General features: G+C 48.8%; 1 protein-coding gene across 1 annotated transcript in view; it reads left to right on the top strand.

Moving 5' to 3' along the window:
• The window catches only part of plcxd3 (phosphatidylinositol-specific phospholipase C, X domain containing 3), a 51,228-nt gene that overhangs the window by 23,420 nt on the left and 4,851 nt on the right, over positions 1-22,957 (top strand). The window contains exon 2 of the mRNA XM_085965149.1: positions 20,391-21,099. Within this exon, the coding sequence (XP_085821275.1) occupies positions 20,391-21,099 (709 nt within the window). The remainder of the gene's footprint in view (positions 1-20,390; positions 21,100-22,957) is intronic.

The raw sequence follows: 22,957 nt of genomic DNA on the forward strand, positions 1-22,957 counted from the left end.
TTCCTATAAGTAGCTGCTCCCAGTCCACTTTGGCCAGATCCTGCCTTATCATATTAAAATCGGCCTTCCCCCAATTTAGAACCCTTATTTCCGGGCCGTCTTTGTCTTTTTCCATGACCACCTTAAATCTCACCGAATTATGGTCACTGTCGCCAAAATGCTCTCCTACTGATACTTCCACCACTTGCCCGGCTACATTCCCCAGAATTAGGTCCAGTACCGCCCCCTCTCTTGTAGGACTTTCTACATGTTGGCTCAAAAAGCTCTCCTGGATGCACTTTAAGAATTCTGCCCCCTCTAAGCCTTTCACACTCTGACTATCCCAATTTATATTGGGGAAGTTGAAATCCCCCACTATTATTACCCTATTACTTTCGCACTCCTCTGAGATTTGCCTACATATCTGTTCCTCTATCTCCCCCTGACTGTTTGGGGGCCTATAGTACACTCCCAGCAAAGTGCTTGCCCCCTTTTTGTTTTTAAGTTCTACCCATATGGCCTCATTAGAGGAACCCGCTAATATATCGTCCCTCCTTACAGCAGTAATTGACTCCTTAATTAATATTGCAACACCCCCTCCCCTTTTACACCCCCCTCTGTCTCGCCTGAAGATTCTATACCCCGGAATATTGAGCTGCCAGTCCTGACCCTCCCTCAACCATGTCTCCGTGATAGCAACAATATCGTACTCCCATGTGTTCAACAACAACTTCAGTTCATCCACCTTATTTGCAAGACTCCTTGCATTAAAATAAATGCCTTCCAGCCCTGCCATATTCCCTTTTGCCTTTACATATTTGCTCTGCCTTCCCAGCTGACTTGTTTTTTCCTCTGTATTTGGCTGTAAATCACCCCCTACTATAGCTCCACTCTGTACCCCATCCCCCTGCCAAGTTAGTTGGGCATTAAATGTTCTCCACAGGGGAGATGAGCGGGGCAGCCATGTGCTGACAGCCTTCTCAACCTTTACTGAGCGCACAGCGACTGATAAACTCCCAGGGGGAAAGGTGTGCAGACAGTCTGGGAATCAGCCTGTTCTCTCCAGTGCTGCTGACGTGAAGCCATTATCATCCAAAGATCTGCAGAAAAGGCAGCTAATTTACCCAGCGTTTGGCAGGGTGCCATTCAATTTGCTGCAACTCTCACATTTTATCTTATTCTCCCTAGATTCTCTTAACGGTTCCCCCGGATTTGAAGGTAGCAAATGTAACCCCGCTATTCAAGAAAAGAGGGAGAGAGAAAATAATATTATTAGACAGCATTAACATGTTGTTATGAAAGAGATATCGTGTTTAAAAAAATTATTTGAGTTTTTTGAGGATGTAACAAGCAGGCTCAATGAAGGGGAACCAGTGATGTAGTATATTTGAATTTCCAAAAGCATTCGATAAGGTGCCACAAAAGGTTGCTAAGCAAGATAAGGGCTGATGGAAATGTGGGTAATATAGTAGCATGGATTGAGGATTGGTTAACTGACAGAAAACAAAGTAGGAATAAACGGATCATTTTCGGGTTGGCAGGCTGTAACTAGTGGGGTACCACAAGGATCAGTGCTTGGGCCTCAGCGATTCACAATCTACATCAATGATTTGGATTAAGGGACCGAGTGTACAGTATCCAAGTTTGCTGACAATACAAAGCTAGGTGGGACAGTAAGCTATGCGGAGAACACAAAGGGCTGGATTTTCATTCAGGAGTCGGGTAGGAGGCGGGACTACAACTTTCGGGGTTGTAGTCCTGCCTCCATCGAGATGCGGCCAATCCACGCGATTTTGACTTGATTGACCTTGTTGAGCCCGGCCAGTGGGCTCAGCAGGCCAATTAAGGGCCACCCGGCAACAGGTGACGTCACAGATTGATATTTCATCTGTCAAGAGGTTTTGACAGATGAAATATCAGCGTTTCACAGCTGTTTGAAGCTGTCAAACACTGACAGTCTTACTTCTAACATGAGTCCTTCTCCACAGACTCCGTTAGAAATCTCTCCTGCACAGAAAGCTGCAGGCTGTCACTTTTGACAGTTCGCGGCCGTTCTGCTTTCTGTGCCGGTGAGATGAGGGACTCGTCGAACCTAAAGGAAGGAAGGCTGAAAAGGTAAGAAAAGATCATTTACACTTCTTTACATACTTTAGACACACCAAACACACTTACCTTTGCACTCATGCACACATCACTCACCTGAACACCGACATCTCAACCCCTCCAAGTCCTTCAACCCGACGGCCCGCCTCCTCTAACTTGACGTGGTTTGGAGCCGTCGGGAATCCCACACTTCAAGCTTTAAAATAGGGATTAGGCTAAAAACCGCCTGTTAACTACCTGTTAACAGGCAGTTAATTGGCTCTAATCCCTTCCCGCCTCGGGTCAGCGGGTCCCAGTACGGGGCGGGTACCCGCCTCCTTTGAAACTGACATGGAGGCGGGATGGGGTCAGGACCCCCGATTTCGGGAATTTAACCCCCCCCCCCCGCACGCCTCCAATCCCAACTCCACTGCACACTGAAAATCGAGCCCAAAGAGTGTGCAAAGTGGAGTTGAGGTCAAAGATCAGCCATGATCTTATTGAATGGTGGAGCAGGCTCGAGAGGCCGAATGGCCGACTCCTGCTCCTAATTCTTATGTTCTTATGTTTATAATTGGTGCAAGTCATCTCTGTCCAATTTCCCACCAGGCCTCAGACAGCAGCCTCAGCTACTGACGGGTCAATTGTGGCAGAGGTCAGAGGCAGCTTGTATCCACACTGACGGACAGTATCACAGTTCAACAACAATAGGAAACGGCCATTGTGTCCAACAAGCCCCTTCCCTGTGACAGATTAACCCACTGACGTAATAAAACTCACTCCGCACTCGGTTTGAGTATAAAGCAAGGCTTTAATCAACTTGTTTCAGAACATGGAGGTCTAGTTGTACTTCACTAGTTCCCTGTCTTTACAAAATGTCCCTGGAGAGCTGGGCCCACGCCTGAGTATTTATACTCCTTGGACGGCACCACCAGCTGGCCGTCCAGTGTTATTTCATGAGTAGTTTAGTTTCTTGATGAATGATGAGATTTATAACATTCACATTCTCCCCATATCCCTTAACCCCACTACCAGGGGTTAGATACAGAGTAAACATAGAAACATAGGAAAATAGGAGCAGGAGTCGGCCATTCGGCCCTTCGAGCCTGCTCCACCATTCAATATGATCATGGCTGATCCTCTATCTCAATACCATATTCCCGCTCTCCCCCCATACCCTTTGATGCCTTTTGCGTCTAGAAATCTATCTATCTCCTTCTTAAATATATTCAGTGACTTGGCCTCCACTGCCTTCTGTGGTAGAGAATTCCACAGGTTCACCACCCTCCTGAGTGAAGAAATTTCTCCTCATCTCAGTCCGAACTATCCTACCCCATATCCTGAGACTGTGACTCCTCGTTCTAGACCCCCCAGCCAGGGGAAACATCCTCCCTGCATCCAGTCTATCTAGCCCTGTCAGAATTTTATACGTTTCATTGAGATCCCCTCTCTTCTAAACTCTAGTGAATACAGGCCTAGTCGACCCAATCTATCCTCATACGACAGTCCTGCCATCCCAGGAATCAGTCTGGTGAACCTTCGCTGCACTCCCTCTATGGCGAATATATCCTTTCTTCGGTAAGGAGACCAAAACTGCACACAGTACTCCAGGTGTGGTCTCACCAAGGCCCTGTACAACTGTAGTAAGACATCCTTGCTCCTGTACTCAAATCCTCTTGCAATGAAGGCCAACATACCATTTGCCTTCCAAACTGCTTGCTGCACCTGCATGTTTACTTTCAGTGACTGATGCACAAGGACACCCAGGTCCCTTTGTACATCAACATTTCCCAATCTATCACCATTTAAATAATACTCTACCTTTCTGTTTTTCCTACTGAAGTGGATAACTTCACATTCATCCACGTTATACTGCATCTGCCATGTATTTGCCCACTCACTCAACTTGTCTAAATCACCTTGAAGCCTCTTTGCATCCTCCTCACAACTCACAATCCCACCTAGTTTCGTGTCATCAGCAAACTTGGAAATATTACATTTGGTTCCCTCATCCAAATCATTGATATACATTGTGAATAGCTGGGGCCCAAGCACTGATCCCTGCGGTACCCCACTAGTCACCGCCTGCCACCCCGAAAAAGACCCATTTATTCCTACTCTCTGTTTCCTGTCTGTTAACCAATTTTCAATCCATGCCAGTATATTACCCCCAATCCCATGTGCTTTCATTTTGCACACTAACCTCTTATGTGGGACTTTATCAAAGGCCTTCTGAAAATCCAAATACACCACACCCACCGGTTCTCCCTTCTCTGTTCTACCAGTAACATCCTCAAAAAACTCCAGTGGGTTTGTCAAACATGATTTCCCTTTAATAAATCCATGTTGAGTTTGTCTAATCCCGTTGATATTTTCTAAGTGTCCTGTTATCACATCCTTTATAATAGACTCTAGGGGCCAGATTTTCAGTGTGCCATGAGGCGGGCTTTTAGGCGTGCGGGGGGCAAAAATCCCGAATTCGGGGGTCCCGACACCATCCCGCCCAAAACCCGCCTCCACGTACGTTTCAGAGGAGGCGGGTACCCGCCCCGCACTGGGACCCGCCGATCCGAGGCGGGAAGGGATTAGTGCCAATTAACTGCCTGTTAACAGGTAGTTAACAGGCAGTTTTTAGCCTAATCCCTATTTTGAGGGGTGTCGTGTGGGATTCCTGACGGCTCCAAACCACACCAGGTTAGAGCAGGCAGGCCGTCGGGTTGAAGGACTTGGAGGGGTCGAGATGTCGGTGTACAGGTGAGTGATGGGTGCATGAGTGCAAAGGTAAGTGTGTTTGGTGTGTCTAAAGTGTGTAAAGAAGTTTAAATTACCTGTACTTGCCTTAACTGCCTTTCTTCCTCTAGGCTTCGGGAGTCCATCACTCAGCCGGCACAGAAAGCAGAATGGCAGCGACCTGTCAAAAGTGACAGCCTGCAGCTTTCAGTGCCGGTGAGATTTCTAACTGAGTCTGTGTAGAAGGACTCAGGTTAGAAGTAAGACTGTCAGTGTTTGACAGCTTCAAACAGCTGTGAAACGCTGATATTTCATCTGTCAACACCTCTTGACAGATGAAATTTCAGTCTGTGATGTCACCTGTTGCTGGGTGGCCCTTAATTGGCCTGCTGAGGCCGCTGGGTGGGCTCAACAAGATCAATCAAGGGAAAATCGTGTCGATTGGCCGGACGTCGATGGAGGTAGGACTAAAACCCGAAAGTTGTAGTCCCGCCTCCTTCCCGACTGCTGAATGAAAATCCAGCCCTAGCACTTTCCCTGCTACCGATGTTAGGCTAACCGGTCTGTAGGTCACTGTTTTCACTCCCTCCTTTTTTAAATAGCGGGGTTACATTTGCCACCCTCCAATCTGCAGGAACTGTTCCATAGTCTATATAATTTTGGAAGATGACAAACAATGCATCCACCATCTGGCTACCTCTTCTAGTACTCTGGGGTACAGATATCAGGCCCTGGGGATTTATCAGCTTTCAGACCCGTTAATTTCTCCAGCACTTTTTTTACTAATACCAATTGCCTTTAATTCCTCCTTCTCACTTGACCCTTGGTTCCCTAGAATTTCTGGGAATTTATTTGCATCCTCTTCCGTAAAGGTCCCTCTACACTGTCCCATCAAACACTCCCAGGGCAGGTACAGCACGGGTTAGATACAGAGTAAAGCTCCCTCTACACTGTCCCATCAAACACTCCCAGGGCAGCTACAGCACGGGTTAGATACAGAGTAAAGCTCCCTCTACACTGTCCCATCAAACACTCCCAGTGCAGGTACAGCACGGGTTAGATACAGAGTAAAGCTCCCTCTACACTGTCCCATCAAACACTCCCAGGGCAGGTACAGCACGGGTTAGATACAGAGTAAAGCTCCCTCTACACTGTCCCATCAAACACTCCCAGGGCAGGTACAGCACGGGTTAGATACAGAGTAAAGCTCCCTCTACACTGTCCCATCAAACACTCCCGGGGCAGGTACAGCACGGGTTAGATACAGAGTAAAGCTCCCTCTACACTGTCCCATCAAACACTCCCAGGGCAGGTACAGCATGGGTTAGATACAGAGTAAAGCTCCCTCTACACTGTCCCATCAAACACTCCCAGGGCAGGTACAGCACGGGTTAGATACAGAGTAAAGCTCCCTCTACACTGTCCCATCAAACACTCCCAGGGCAGGTACAGCACGGGTTAGATACAGAGTAAAGCTCCCTCTACACTGTCCCATCAAACACTCCCAGGGCAGGTACAGTACGGGTTAGATACAGAGTAAAGCTCCCTCTCCACTGTCCCATCAAACACTCCCAGGGCAGGTACAGCATGGGTTAGATACAGAGTAAAGCTCCCTCTACACTGTCCCATCAAACACTCCCAGGGCAGGTACAGCACGGGTTAGATACAGAGTAAAGCTCCCTCTACACTGTCCCATCAAACACTCCCAGGGCAGGTACAGCATGGGTTAGATACAGAGTAAAGCTCCCTCTACACTGTCCCATCAAACACTCCCAGTGCAGGTACAGCATGGGTTAGATACAGAGTAAAGCTCCCTCTACACTGTCCCATCAAACACTCCCAGGGCAGGTACAGCACGGGTTAGATACAGAGTAAAGCTCCCTCTACACTGTCCCATCAAACACTCCCAGTGCAGGTACAGCATGGGTTAGATACAGAGTAAAGCTCCCTCTACACTGTCCCATCAAACACTCCCAGTGCAGGTACAGCACGGGTTAGATATAGAGTAAAGCCATTCAATGAGATCATGGCTGATCTGCGATCTAACACCATATACCCACCTTTGCCCATATTCCTTAATACCTTTGGTTAACAAAAATCTATCCATATCAGATTTAAAATTAACAATTGATCTAGCATCATTTGCAGAAGAGAGTTCCAAACTTCTACCACCCTTTTGAGTGTCGAAGTGTTTCCTAACTTCACTCCTGAAAGGTTTGGCTCTAATTTTTAGACGATGTCCCCTAGTCCGAGACTCCCCAACCAGCGGAAATAGTTTCTCTCTATCTACCCTATCTGTTCCCCTTAATATCCTGAAAACTTCGATCAAAGAACATCTGAACCGTCTAAATTCTAGGGAATACAGTCCTAATCTGTGTAATCTCTCCTCGTAACTTAACCCTTGAAGTCCGGGTATCATTCTGGTAAACCTACGCTGCACTCCCTCCAAGGCCAATCTATCCTTCCTATGGTGTGGTGCCCAGAACGGCTCCCAGTGCTCCAGGTGTGGTCTGACCAGGGCTTTCTATAGTTGCAGCATAACTTCTATCTGGACAGTTTATTAATGTCGTCTTGTATTTTGTCGCAGTCCTCCTCTATTAACTACACCCCCAAATTTGGTGTCATCTGCAGATTTGGACATTGTACGTCCAATTCCCGAGTGCACATCATTAATGTAAATGGTGAACAACAGTGATCCCAGCACCAATCCTTGTGGAACACCACTTCCCACCCTTTGCCAGTCTGAGTAACTACCTTTAATCCCTACTCTCTCTCTCTGTTTTTTAGCCAGCTTGCTGTCCATTCAGCTACTATAGACCAGTTAGCCTAACATCTGTGGTTGGTAAAATGTTGGAGTCCATTATTAAGGAGACAGTAACAGGACATTTGGATAAACATAATTTAATCAGAGAGAGTCAGCATGGTTTTATGAAGGGGAAGTCATGTTTGACAAATTTGCTCGAATTCTTTAAGGATGTAACAAACAGGGTGGATAAAGGGGAACCAGTGGATGTGGGGTATTTAGACTTCCAAAAGGCATTTGACAAGGTGCCACACAAAAGATTACTGCACAAGATAAAAAATCATGGGATTGGGGGTAATATACTGGCATGGGTGGAAGATTGGCTATCTAACAGAAAACAGAGAGTTGGGATAAATGGTTCATTCTCGGGTTGGCAATCAGTAACTAGTGGTATTCGGCAGGGGTCAGTGCTGGGACCCCAACTCTTTACAATCTATATTAACGATTTGGAGGAGAGGACCAGGTGCAACATATCCAAGTTTGCCAATGATACAAAGATGGGAGGGAAAGCAGTGAGTGAGGAGGACATAAAAAACCTGTAAAAGGACATAGACAGGCTCAGTGAGTGGGCAGAAATTTGGCAGATGGAATATAATGTTGGAAAGTGTGAGGTTATGCACTTTGGCAGAAAAAATCAAAGAGCAAGTTATTATCTAAATGGAGAGAAACTGCAAAGTGCTACAGTACAAAGGGATCTGGGGGTCCTGGTACATGAAACACAGAGGGTTAGTATGCAGGTGCAGCAGGTGATCAGGAAGGCCAATGGAATCTTGGCTTTTATTGCAAGGGGGATGGAGTATAAAAACAGGGAAGTCTTGCTGCAGTTATACAGGGTATTGGTGAGGCCACACCTGGAATACTGCGTACAGTTTTGGTTTCCATATTTAAGAAAAGATATACTTGCTCTCGAGGCGGTTCAGAGAAGGTTCACTCGGTTGATTCCGGAGATGAGGGGGTTGACGTATGAGGAAAGGTTGAGTAGGTTGGGCCTCTACTCATTGGAGTTCAGAAGAATGAGAGGCGATCTTATCGAAACATATAAGATTGTGAGGGGGCTTGATCGGGTGGATGCGGTGAGGATGTTTCCACTGATGGGTGAGACTAGAACTAGGGGGCATAATCTTAGAATAAGGGGCTGCCGTTTCAAAACTGAGATGAGGAGAAACTTCTTCACTCAGAGGGTAGTAAATCTATGGAATTTGCTACCTCAGAGAGCTGTGGAAGCTACGACATTAAATAAATTTTAAAAGGAGATAGACAGTTTCCTAGCTGATAAGGGAATTGGGGGTTACGGGGAGCGGGCAGGGAAGTGGACGTGAGTCTAGGTTCGGATCAGCCATGATCCTATTGAATGGCGGAGCAGGCCCGAGGGGCTGTATGGCCTACTCCTGCTCCTACTTCTTATGTTCTTGTCACATAGAAACATAGAAGATAGGAGCAGGAGTAGGCCATTTGGCCCCTCGAGCCTGTTCTGCCATTCAATGAGATCATGGCTGATCATCCAAACTCCGTACCCTGTCCCTGCTTTCTCCCCATATCCCTTGATCCCTTTAGCCTTAAGAAATATATCTAACTCCTTCTTGAATATATTTAATGAATTGGCCTCAACTGCCTTCTGTGGTAGAGAATTCCACAGGTTCACCGCTCTCTGGGTGAAGAAATTTCTCCTCATCTCTGTTCTAAATGGCCTACCCCTTATCCTTAGACTGTGACCCCTAGTTCTGGACTCCCCGACCATCGGGAACATCCTTCCTGCATTTAGTCTGTCCAATCCTGTTAGAATTTTATAAGTTTCAATGAGATCCCCTCTCATTCTTCTAAACTCCAGCGAGTATAAGCCCAATCGACCCAATCTCTCCTCGTACGTCATTCCTGCCATCCCAGGTATCAGTCTGGTGAATCTTCGCTGCACTCCATGGCAAGAACATCCTTCCTCAGATAAGGCGACCAAAACTGCACACAATACTCAAGGTGTGGTTGTTGCATTTGCAAAGATAATCCAGAGGCCGTAAGCAGAGCTCAGTTCATGTTGCTTTTAATGGCTGATCCAATCACACTCTACAGGCAAAAGCAATCGAATACCTATATCCAATGCCAGACACAATACAACGATAATAGCACTATCAAACTCCATGTGCTCAGGCCAAGGCAATCGAGTACCTATCACCAATGTCAGACATAACATTTCCTCCCCCCTCACAGAATTTCAAACATGAAATGTAGTGACAAAGTCCTGTAGGTGGCCAGGGCGAGAACGTGTACGAACAGGCCGAAGTGGGGACTGGTGAGGAGCAGGCTGAGGCACAACATCTGCTTGGGGGTTGGCTGGCTGAGCCACATGTGCATCCCGCCACTCTGGGGGTAAGGCTTGGGGGTTAGGTCCGTATAATCCCGCATCAGGGGGTGCTGGCACCTTCCGAAGGCGGCTGGCATGCCACCAAGAGCCGTCAGTGAGGCAGAAAGTGGCTGGTCCAAGTTGGCGGCTGATTTGGAGAGGGGAGGACCAGAATGAGGCCATCTTATTGTTGCGGTGAGGCCTGCGGACTCTGACCCAATCAGAGACTGAGATGTTGGGCGCCTTGGCCCTCTTCGACTGGTCGAAGCGGAGTTTCATCTTCTCCTGCTGTCTAGCGACTGTGGCTTGAGCCGGTGGAGCAGGGCTCTGAGCTAGTGAGGGGCGGAGCCTGTCAAGGGGCAGCATGAGCTCACGGCCTAGCATGAGGGATGCGGGTGAGACCCCTGTAGTGGAATGCTGGGAGGCTCTGTAGTGCAGCAGTGTGTGGAGGAGGGCCTTGTCAAACGCACACCCCTGGGATAGGTGTGCTCTGAGGCCATTTTTCAGTGTCTGGTTAAAACGCTCCACCCCCCCCATTTGACTCTGGGTGGTAGTACGTATGTGATGGATGCCCTTGCTCTCAAGGTAAGAGGAGAGTTCCGAAGAGACCATTTGGGGGCCATTGTCTGTGGTGATGGCCTTTGGATGCCCCCAGCAGGAGAAGAGGGACTCAAGGATATCAATGATGACCTGAGAGGTGACGGAGCCCACGGCAGTGACCTCTGGCCATTTTGAGTGCAGGTCATAGGTCACCACTAGGAACCGTTGATGGTGGGGGACACCATGGATCTCCCCGCAGACGTCCAGCTGTAGGTGCTCCCAGGGCTGAGAGGGCCAGGCAAGGGGTTGCAGGGGTGGAGGAGCTTGGTGGCCAGTCTTGCCACTTACAAAGCAGGCTGTACAGTCCTTGACCAGGGCCTCGATTTCCCTGTTGATACCCGGCCACCACACTAGGTCTCGGCATCGTTATTTGAGCTTCACTATGCCCAAGTGGCCCTCATGCGCCATGGATAAAACACGTGCACGAAGGGCACTTGGGACCACAGTGCAGAGCCCACGTGCAACACAGGAGTCATTCCAGCAGGAGAGCTCCTCTTTAACTCTGAAGTAGGCAGACAGTTCCTCAGGCACCTTGCGAGGCCAGCCATCTCTGATGACGGTGCACAGCTGGGAGAGGGCCTCTTTGAGCTCCTGGAGAGAGACTGTGGTTTGGAGAGGCGTGTGCAGCATCTGGACGAACCACATGTTCAGACCCGACGAGTGGGGCTGGGGCAGAGACAGTGCGGGAGAGCAGATCTGCGACAACATTGTCACGTCCTGGTGTGAACTGGAGACTGAAATTGTATTGGCGGAGGCGGTCAGACCAGCGGTGTAGACGCAGTGGTCTGTGGCCCGTGCCGGATGTCGACAGCAGGGCAGTGAGAGCCTGATGATCAGTTCGCAGGGTGAAGGCATGGCCATACGTGTACAGGTGCCACCGCTCACATGCCCAGACGCACGCCAGCGCCTCACGCTCGCCTACTGAGTACTTCTGTTCAGTGGGGCTAAGGGCTCGGGAGGCAAAGGCGATTGGTTTCTCCACTCCATTCTGTATCTGCGATAACACCGCCCCCACAGCTGCAGCGGACGCGGTGCAGGTGACGAGGGTGGGGCTGGTGACGTCAAAGTGAGCCAACACTGAAGGCGACGTGAGCTGCGATTTGAGGAGGCGAACAGCTTCCGTACAGGCTTGTGACCACACCCAGGGCTCATCCTTTTGCAGGAGCTGGCGCAGTGGGGCTGTGGTGGCTGAGTACTGGGGCAAAAACTTCAGGTAGTACCCAGTCATGCCAAGGAAGGAGGCAACCTGTGCTGCAGAGCTGGGTTCTGGGATGCTGTGAATGGCATCCACGTTTGACTGGAGTGGGGATATACCGTCAGCCGACAACCGAAACCCCACAAATTCGATTTCTGAAACAGCAAAGACACACTTTTCGCCATTCAGTGCGAGCTTGTGTTTTACTAGAGCCGTGAAAACTCTGTGAAGGCGTTCGTCGTGAGTGGAGGTCGAGGGCCCATGCACGACGATGTCATCCAGGCAGATGGCCACCCCAGGAATGCCCGCGAGCACAGAGGCCATCACCTTTTGGAAGCAGCTGGGTGCAGAGCTAAGTCCAAATGGCATCCTGGTGTACCAAAAGATGCCAGCATGTGTCACAAAAGCAGTGAGGTCCCTGCTGCTGGGGTGGAGGGGAACCTGTAGATAGCCCTGTCGAAGGTCCAGTTTCGAGAACAGGATGGAACCATAGAACTGCGCTGTGAGTTCCTCTGACATGGGCAGTGGATATTTGTCAGGGATTATGGCCTTATTCACTGCTCGAAGGTCGACACAGACGCGTAGACCACCTGACTTTTTCGTTGCGACCACCAAGTTGGAGACCCATGGAGAGGCATCAACTGGTTCGATGATGCCAGCTTCCAGTAGCTGCTTTAGTTCAGCTGTGACCCCGTCACAGAGAGCAAGTGGGATGCGGCGCAGTGGCTGAATGACAGGGGTAACGGTGGAGTCAACCATGGGCTGGTGGGTGAAGGCAGTCAGGCAGCCCAGACCCTCGAAGAGTGCTGGCCATGTTTGGCGCCACGGTGAGGCGACATGCAGAATCGCAGACCCGCCGGTGTCCGAGAGAGAAAAACCCAGGTTAGTGAAAAGATCCAGTCCCATCAGGTTAGCTCCTTGGTGTGCCACATGAAAACAAAAATCTGGCAAAACTTTTGTTCCATAGCGTACACTGAGGTTGACTGAGCCCACTAGTCCAATTTTTGAATTACCATACCCGCAAAGGGCAGTGGAGGGCGCAGAGTGTGGCAGGGAGCTGAAAAAGCATTTGAATGTGTCCACATTCAGCAGTGAGATGCTGGCACCGGTATCCAACAACAGCGGGATGCACACATCATTCAGGTTAATTGTGCATGACTTGAAAGCCACTACTGGCCCAGAGCTCACATTGTGAATTATAGTGCTTGAGGACTGAGAGTGTTCATTTGTAGCAACTGGGGCAGAGCGGCAGACATTGGCAAAGTGATTTTGTTTTCCACAATTGCGACAGGCTTGGCCGCGCGCGGGGCAATTCTGTGCTCTGGTAGCATGTGAACGAGATCCGCAGTTTCCACACTGTTGCCGCGGTAGCGCGCGTTGCTGTCGTCGCGCGAGCATTACCGTGTCAGAGCTGTCGGGGCCGAGGGCGCTGTCACTGGGGGTGTGTGCTAGTTTCGCTGCACATTCGGCTGCAGACTCCACTTGAAAGGCAATGTTGCCTGCCTGTGACAACGACAGATCGTCGGACTCGAGTAACAGTCTTTCACGCACTCTCACGTTGTTGGTGTGCTCTATTAGTTGATCACGCACCATCTCATCTTGTAGTGCACCGAACTTGCACGAGCTAGCTAACCCCCTCAAATTAGCCACGTATTGATGCACCGACTCGCCAGGGAGTTGGTGACGCTGTCTAAAAATGAATCGCCGCAGGAGGGCACTTTGTGGGGCAGAGAAGTGTGTGCTTAATAGAGCCACAGCCTCATCATATCATATGTTTGAATTGAGTCTGCTGTGCATAATGTCCCAAGAACACGCTGGCCCTCCGCTCCCAAGCACTGGGATAACAGTGCCTTTTTCCGTGATGTACTCACATTTTCTAGTCCAAGAGCAATGAAGTAGGTTTCAAAGGACTGTAACCAGCGAACCCATGGGATCGGCGACTCACCGGGTAGTGCAAGGAAGGGAGGAGGTGGTGGAAGAGAGATTTCAGCCATCCTCGTCACCAAATGTTGCGTTTGCAAAGATAATCCAGAGGCCGTATGCAGAGCTCAGTTCATGTTGCTTTTAATGGCTGATCCAAACACACTCTACAGGCAAAAGCAATCGAATACCTATATCCAATGTCAGACACAATACAACGATAATAGCACTATCAAACTCCATGTGCTCAGGCCAAGGCAATCGAGTACCTATCACCAATGTCAGACATAAGTGGTCTCGCCAAGGCCCTGTACAACTGCAGCAAGACATCCTTGTTCCTGTACTCGAATCCTCTCGCTATGAAGGCCAACATACGATTTGCCTTCTTAACCGCCTGCTGCACCTGCATGCTTACCTTCAGTGACTGGTGCACAAGGACACCCAGGTCTCGTTGCACTTCCCCTTCTCCCAATCTATTGCCATTCAGATAATAATCTGCCTCCCTGTTTTTGCCACAAGTGGATAACCTCACATTTATCCACATCCCAATCACCCAACCTGTCCAAATCATACTGGAGTGTCTCTGCATCCTCCTCACAGCGCACACGCCCACCCAGCTTTGTGTCATCTGGCTCCACATGCTCTGACCTTAGTCACGAGTCTACTATGTTGTACCTTAGCGAAGGCCTTTTGAAAATCCAAATATATTACATCTACTGCATTACCCTTATCTACTCTTTCTGTTACTTCTTCAAAGAATTCAGTTGTTTTTCAGACTGGAGGGACATATACAGTGATGTTCACCAGAGGGTTGTGATGCACTATCAATTACTACAAAAGACTGGGAGTTAAGTGAGTAACAAACAGGCTTTTATTACCAAAGAACAGAGCATGCCTCTCGTGGTTGCCTGGTATCCAAAAGGGCAGGGGGCTGCCGAGCAGTCACCTTTATACCCGGCCATGTGGGTGGAGCCAGGGGCGGAGTCAGCTGAGGCATGCACAGACAAGTACAACAATGTGCAAGAGTGAACAACAATACTAACACAGTGAACAACAATACTAACAACAGTGGTTTACCACATTCACCCCTTGTTTAGAATTGAGTCCGGCGGGGTGAAGTGCACTACAAGTTCGTGTACTGAAGTCTATCAGGAGGCCTTGTAAGCCGTCCTGAGCGTCTCAGCAGCGGCGGTGATGGTGCAGCATCCAACGTTGAACCCGGTGTCTCGTTTAGAGGAGGTGTAGCCGCTGGCGGGCCCTGGGGCTGCTGCATGCCGTCTACAGGGGTCGGAGCACGGGTAATGGGAGGTAGCGATGGTGGTCTCTCAGGCACCTGAAGGTGCGAGGTCTCGTGCGGGGACTGTGTCCTGGGGGTAGGCATGAGTAGCGGTGGGTGGCGAAGAGGGTGTTTCAGGAGCACCCGCAGGTGCGAGGTCTCGAATGGAGACTGTGTCCTCCCGCCCGTCCGGGTACACCACGTAAGCATACTGCGGGTTGGCGTGGAGGAGGCTCACCCTCTCGACCAGGGGGTCCGCCTTATGGGTCCTCACGTGCTTCCGCAGTAGGACGGGTCCTGGAGAAGTCAGCCATGTAGGTAGCGAAATCCCCGACGTGGACTTCCTGGGGAAGGAGAACATTCTCTCGTGAGGAGTGGCATTGGTGGCTGTATAGAGCAGCGACCAAATGGAATGGAGCGCCGCAGGGAGGACCTCCTGCCAGTGGGAGGTCGGAAGGCCCTTAGATTTTAAGTTTAAAAGGACTGCCTTCCAGACCGTCGCATTCTCCCTTTCCACCTGGCCGTTCCCCCGGGGGTTGTAGCTGGTGGTCCTGTTTGTAGCAATGCCTCTCGCGAGCAGGTACTGCCGAAGTTCGTCACTCATAAAGGATGAGCCCCTGTCGCTATGGATATAGCTAGGGAAACCGAACAAGGCGAAGAGGTCATTCAGACATTTAATGACCGTGGTACTGGTCATGTCCGAGCAAGGGATGGCAAACGGGAAACGGGAGTACTCATCAATTATATTGAGGAAGTACACATTGCGGTCAGAGGAGGGGAGGGGCCCTTTAAAATCGATGCTCAGCCGTTCGAAGGGGCACATGGCTTTGATCAGGCTCGCTCTGTCTGCCGGGCGTGCATACTGCCCTTTCAGTAGGTCGATAGCCGCCGTGTAGGTCGTCGCATCTTGGATTAAAGTATAGACTTGGTGGCTCACCTTCGAGGCCAGGATTTTCAGTTTATTTTCATCGAGAGTCACGGTTGAGGCTTCCAGATATGCCTCAAAGCAACGCAGCCATTGTGCGAATTTAGTCGATGAACCCGCTTCTTGGGGGTCTAGGTCCAGGCATGTTGGTCTGAGGGCTTGCAGCAGCGCCTGCTGCTCAGCGTTTTGCGCCATCGGTTGATCAGCATTCAGAGCCAACATTTAACTTTGGTAATAAAATTGATGCACTATCAATTACTACAAAAGACTGGGAGTTAAGTGAGTAACAAACAGGCTTTTATTACCAAAGAACAGAGCATGCCTCTCGTGGTTGCCTGGTATCCAAAAGGGCAGGGGGCTGCCGAGCAGTCACCTTTATACCCGGCCATGTGGGTGGAGCCAGGGGCGGAGTCAGCTGAGGCATGCACAGACAAGTACAACAATGTGCAAGAGTGAACAACAGTGAACAACAATACTAACAACAGTGATGTTCACCACAGTTGGTATTAGGACCACTGCTCTTTTTGATGTATATTAATGACCCGGACTTTGGTATACAGGGCACAATTTCAAAGTTTGCAGATGACGCGAAACTCAAAAATGTAGTAAACAGTGAGGAGGATAGTGATCGACATCAGGAGGACATAGATAGACTGGTGAAATGGGCAGGCACACGGCCGATGAAACTTTATGCAGAGAAGTGTGACGTGATACATTTTGGTAAGAAGAATGAAGAGAGACAAAATAAACTAAAGGGTACAATTTTAAAGGGGGTGCAGGAACAGAGAGAAAACAACAGCAACTTAGATTTATGTAGCACCTTTAATGTAATAAAACGTCCCAAGGCGCTTCACAAGAGTATTATGAAAATAAATTGACACCTGAGTGTGTACAAATACTTTGAAGGTGGCAGGTCATGTTGGCTGTTAAAAATGTTTACGTGATCCTTGGCTTTATTAATAGTGGAATAGAGTACAGAAGCCAGGAAGTTATGATGAACCTTTATAAAACACTGGTTAGGCCCCAGCTGGAGTATTGGGTCCAATTCTGGGCCCTGCACTTTAGGAAGGATGTCAAGGCCTTGGAGAGGGTACAGAGGAGATTTACTAGAATGGTTCCAGGGTTGAGGGACTTCAGTTATACGGAGAGACTAGAGAAGCTGGGATTTTTCTCCTTAGAGCAGAGAAAATCAAGGGGAGATTTGCTAGAGGTGTTCAAAATCATGAAGGGTTTTGATGGAGTAAATAAGGAGACACTGTTTCCAGTGGCTGAAGGTCGATAACCAGAGGACACAGATTTAAGGTGATTGGCCAAAGAACCAGAGGCGACATTGGGAAACATTTTATTACACACCAATTAGTTGCGATCTGGAATGCACTACTTCTTATTCCGTATGGTAGTAGCAAAACAAATCGAATGTCAATATCTAAGTCAGATATCCAGGCCAAAGCTTGCGGTGTAACAGCGGGGATATCTTGTCGGCTGCCTGCGAATTTCCTCTGAGGGCAGTGCGCAATCATGTGCTCCAGGGTCGCTTTAATCTTCTGTCTATGGAGAAGGTGGCAGCATCGACCATGACCGGTTCTGAGGTGGTTGATGGTTGTCCACTGTTTGCGAGGATGGTTTGATCCTTCAGGTTGTACTGTTGAGTCCTCTATAAGGAATCCATTCCATATGTCGCAGTTCTTCCAAGCATTTCGCCATCGGTCATCAAGGCTGAGGGAAGATTGCTGAAGGGCTTCGGTGACGGTCCAAAATGGCCGCCTAGATTTGAGAGGTGTCAGTGGTAGGTTGTTCAAGTCGGCCTGGATTGACATATCTTTGCTGGTGTAGCGATTGTATTCTCTGGAGACTGCATAGTCGCGGTGTAGGTGTGGTGGTGCGATGTTTGCAAGCACGGGCAGCCAAGGTGATGGTGTCAATAAAAGCGTACCGGTGATAATTCTCATAGTAGAATTCAGCTGGACATCACGGATTTGACATGTGGACTCGATAGCCATGCCGGAGCGCAGTACTCGGCTGTCAAGTACACCAGGGCGAGTGCTGCCGTACGGAGGGTTTGAGCGTCTGCTCCCCGTGTGGATCTGGCCAGTTTCTGGATCAAGTTGACCCGACTCTTTAGTTTCTTCCCAAGGTTCTGGAGATGCTGTCTATGCAACAAGGTGCGAATGAGCGGACTCCTAAATAGGAGGGGTTTTTGGCCTGGTTTACCTCTGCTCCGCAGAAGGACACAGTCAGAGCTGGGGTTGCTTGGTGGGCGCTGAGGTGGAATGTTGAAGTGACGGTATTTTGCGGGTTTGGCCGAAATCGCCATCGGCCACAGTGAGAATGCGCTACCTGAAAGGGCAGTGGAAGCAGGTTCAATAATAACTTTCAAAAGAGAATTGGAGAAATACTTGAAGGGAAAACATTTGCAGGGCTACGGGGAAAGAGCAGGGGGAGTGGGAATAATTGGAGAGCTCTTTCAAAGAGTCAGCACCGGCACGATGGGCCGAATGGCCTCCTTCAGAGCTGTAGCATTCTATGAATAAGGTTCACCAAGCATTACCTTCCCTTTTGAAATCCGTGCTGTCTATTTATCAGTTTCTAGATGTTTTTCGATGACGTCTTTGATTAAGGATTCCATTATCTTTCCTATTACCGACCTTTTAGCTAATTGGTCTATAGTTCCCTGGACTTGTTCTATCTTCCTTTTTAAATATAGAAATAACATTAGCTGTCCGCCAGTCCTCCGGCACTATTCCCTTTCCTAATGAATTATTATATATGTGTAATACAGTAGTGCCTCTGCTATCTCTTCACTAACTCCTTTTTAATATGCGCAATCCACCCAGATGAGGGGTTTTTATCCTCGCGAAGATTGATTTAGTTTATCAATTATCGCCCCCACCTTTCTATCTTAAATGTCTTTTTGTATATTTTTTGATTTCTTCTCGTGTCACGTCCACTGTGTTGGTCTCCCTGGTAAATACCGAGGCAAAGTAATGATTTAAAACTTCTGCCATTTCCTGTGAGTGTATCGTGTATATTCCTTAGTGGCCCTATCCTGATCCTGAATTTTCATTTGTTATTTATGTGTCTGTAGAATACTTTGCTATTTCCTTTATGTTCCTTGAAAACTTAATTTCATAGTTTCCGCTTTGCTTTCCTAATAGTTTTTTAAAATTTCTTTCCTAATCTCTTCGTATTCCCTTTTGTCATCCTCTCCTTTATTGTCAGTGTATTTCGTGCCTGCCTTTCTTCTGCAGTTTCAATTTAACCCTATCTCTTCATTCAGCCACAGTGTTTTGTAATTGGATAGTTTTTTTTTTAGCAGAATATATTTCTCCTGGCCTCTACTGATTGCTGGTTTAACTGTTTCCCACTGCTGCTCTATCTCTTTGTCAATTTTTTTTCTCAATCATTATTTTAAACCGTATTATGTTAACAACATAAGAACTATGAGCAGCAGTTGGCCATTCGGCCCCTCGAGCCTGCCCCACCATTCAATAAGATCATGGCTGATCTTCTACCTCATTTCTACTTTCCTGCACTATCCCCATAGCCCTTGATTCCCTTAATATTCAAAAATCTATCGATCTCTGTCTTGAATATACCCAACGACTGAGCCTCCACAGCCCTCTGGGGTAGAGAATTCCAAAGATTCACCGCCCTCTGAGTGAAGAAATTTCTCCTCATCTCAGTCCTAAATGGCCGACCTCTTATTCTGAGACTGTGACCCCTGGTTCTAGACTCCCCAGCCAGGGGAAACATCCTCCCTGCATCTACCCGGTCAAGCCCTGTAAGAATTTTGTATGTTTCAATCAGATCACCTCTCATTCTTCTAAACTCTAGAGAATATAGGCCTAGTCTACTCAATCTCTCCTCATAGGACAATCCCCCCATCCCAGGAATCAGTCTGGTGAACCTTCGTTGCACTCCCTCTATGGCAAGTATATCCTTCCTTAGGTAAGGAGACCAAAACTGTACACAGTACTCCAGGTGTGGGCTCACCAGGGCCCTATATAACTGCAGTAAAACATCTTCAATCTTATACTCAAATCCTCTTGTAATAAAGGCCAACATACCATTTGCTTTCCTAATTGCTTGCAGTACCTGCATGTTAACTTTCAGTGATTCGTGTACAAGGACACCCAGGCCCGACGTTCCCCCTGCCGCCCATCAATCTAGAGATCCCGCAAAGGCCGCTCACCAGCTGTTGACGTTGGAAAGGATACTGAGCCGCGGCAGGAAATTTAAAGGAACCGTGCATGATAAAAAAAAAAAAATAGAGGGAACATTGCCCAGTCCCTCTGAACACCAACATTTCCCAATCTCTCACCATTTAAAAAATACTCTGCTTTTCTATTTTTCCTACCAAAGTGGATAACTTCACATTTCTCCACATTATATTCCATTTGCCATGTCCTTGCCCACTCACTGAGCCTGTCGATATCCCCTTGCGAGTTAGTGTTGGGGGAAGTATCTCTTTTTTTTTATAACCGGGCTTGTTTGAAGTTTGGACTATCCCTTTAATTAAAGGTGCGTGATATTTTTTTACCGCAGGATCACATGACTCGTTCAGCTTCTACATTGATGAGTCGTCACCGGTTGGACCAGAGCAGACGGACACGGTGCAGAATTTTGTCTCCGTGTTCGGTGCCGTAGCCAAGAAGCTGATGAGGAGATGGCTGGCGACCCAGAGCATGAACTTCAGGGACCAGCTGCAGGCCGGGATTCGATACTTTGACCTGCGGATCTCCACCAAGCCCAGGGACCCCGACAACGAGCTGTACTTCGCCCACGGGCTCTTCAGCGCCACGGTGAGAGAAGGTCTGGAGGAGATCAACGCCTTCCTAGTGGAGCAGCCCAAGGAGGCCATCTTTTTGGACTTCAACCACTTTTACGGGATGCAGAAGTCCCACCACGAGAAGCTGATCGAAATGCTGAGGGGATGTTTCGGGAATAGACTGTGTCCCGTGATCTTCGCCCAGGAAGTGAGTCTGCAGTATCTTTGGGAGAAGGGCTACCAAATATTGGTCTTCTACCACAACCCCGTGGCGCTGGAGGTCACCTTCCTGTGGCCTGGTCAAATGATGCCGTCTCCCTGCCCAAACACCACTGACCCCGAGAAACTGATCCACTTCGTCCAGGCCTCGATCGCTGACCGGCGCAGTAAGGGGACATTCTTCGTGTCCCAGCTGGTCCTGACCCCCAAAGCCAGCACGGTGATGAAAGGTGTGGCGAGTGGGCTGAGGGAGACGATTACTGAACGGTAAGGCCAGGAGGAGCAAACGGTCAAACTGGGGTTAAACCCGCCCCCTCCACCCACTGCCGAGAGGGAGGAATGTGGTTAAGGATAGGGAGAGGGGGGACAAAAGATTCAAACCTCGCGTTCCTGGTGAGTAAAGGTCTCTGCTGCTAGTGCAAAGTCAAGGAAATATCGCCCCCTGCCCGCACGTCCCCCTGGGAAAATACCTCCAAAAATAATCTCCGCACATTAGGAGTGGCCTGGATTTTGTAAGAGGAAACCTGATTGACATTTACGCATGACGCCAATTGTGGGGGGGGTTTGCAAATTCTGATTTTGGAAGATTGCAGGGAGACAGAGGTAGGCTATCAGGGTGGGCAGGCAGGCGGCAGATGCACTTTAATGCAGATAGAAAGGTGAAATAAGTCATTTATGAGGTAAGAACCGGGAAAGGAAATATATAATAAATAGTAAGATTTTAAAAGGAGTGGCAGGGCACCATTGTGTAGATACACAGGTCATTAAAGGTAGATAAGACCAGACAATAAAAAAATACAATTCCTGGTTTTGTACCTAACTCGTGCTGTACCTGCCCTGGGAGTGTTTGATGGGACAGTGTAGAGGGAGCTTTACTCTGTATCTAACCCGTGCTGTACCTGCCCTGGGAGTGTTTGATGGGACAGTGTAGAGGGAGCTTTACTCTGTATCTAACCCCGTGCTGTACCTGCCCTGGGAGTGTTTGATGGGACAGTGTAGAGGGAGCTTTACTCTGTATCTAACCCGTGCTGTACCTGCCCTGGGAGTGTTTGATGGGACAGTGTAGAGGGAGCTTTACTCTGTATCTAACCCGTGCTGTACCTGCCCTGGGAGTGATTGATGGGACAGTGTAGATGGAGCTTTACTCTGTATCTAATCCGTGCTGTACCTGCCCTGGGAGTGTTTGATGGGACAGTGTAGAGGGAGCTTTACTCTGTATCTAACCTGTGCTGAACCTGCCCTGGGAGTGTTTGATGGGGACAGTGTAGAGGGAGCTTTACTCTGTATCTAACCCGTGCTGTACCTGCCCTGGGAGTGTTTGATGGGACAGTGTAGAGGGAGCTTTACTCTGAATCTAACCCGTGCTGTACCTGCCCTGGGAGTGTTTGATGGGACAGTGTAGAGGGAGCTTTACTCTGTATCTAACCCCGTGCTGTACCTGCCCTGGGAGTGTTTGATGGGACAGTGTAGAGGGAGCTTTACTCTGTATCTAACCCGTGCTGTACCTGCCCTGGGAGTGTTTGATGGGACAGTGTAGAGGGAGCTTTACTCTGTATCTAACCCGTGCTGTACCTGCCCTGGGAGTGATTGATGGGACAGTGTAGAGGGAGCTTTACTCTGTATCTAACCCGTGCTGTACCTACCCTGGGAGTGTTTGATGGGACAGTGTAGAGGGGGCTTTACTCTGTATCTAACCCGTGCTGTCCCTGCCCTGGGAGTGTTTGATGGGACAGTGTAGAGGGGGCTTTACTCTGTATCTAACCCGTGCTGTAGCTGCCCTGGGAGTGTTTGATGGGACACTGTAGAGGGGGCTTTACTCTGTATCTAACCCGTGCTGTCCCTGCCCTGGGAGTGTTTGATGGGACAGTGTAGAGGGAGCTTTACTCTGTATCTAACCCGTGCTGTACCTGCCCTGGGAGTGTTTGATGGGACAGTGTAGAGGGAGCTTTACTCTGTATCTAACCCGTGCTGTACATTGGGTGTCTGAAATGAAAAGACTTACATTCCCAGCACTAATATTCCGTCATATTTACGAGGAAGAAATATTGTCAGGACAGAAAATGAAAGGAAACTAATGTCGTGATGTTAGCGAGGATTGCGGGAGCATGCTGTTAGCCATGGCAAT

The sequence above is a fragment of the Somniosus microcephalus genome, chromosome 1 (assembly GCF_052327205.1).
Source record: "Somniosus microcephalus isolate GS21.2 chromosome 1, FLI_Smic_1.0, whole genome shotgun sequence".
NCBI classification, from domain to species: domain Eukaryota; kingdom Metazoa; phylum Chordata; class Chondrichthyes; order Squaliformes; family Somniosidae; genus Somniosus; species Somniosus microcephalus.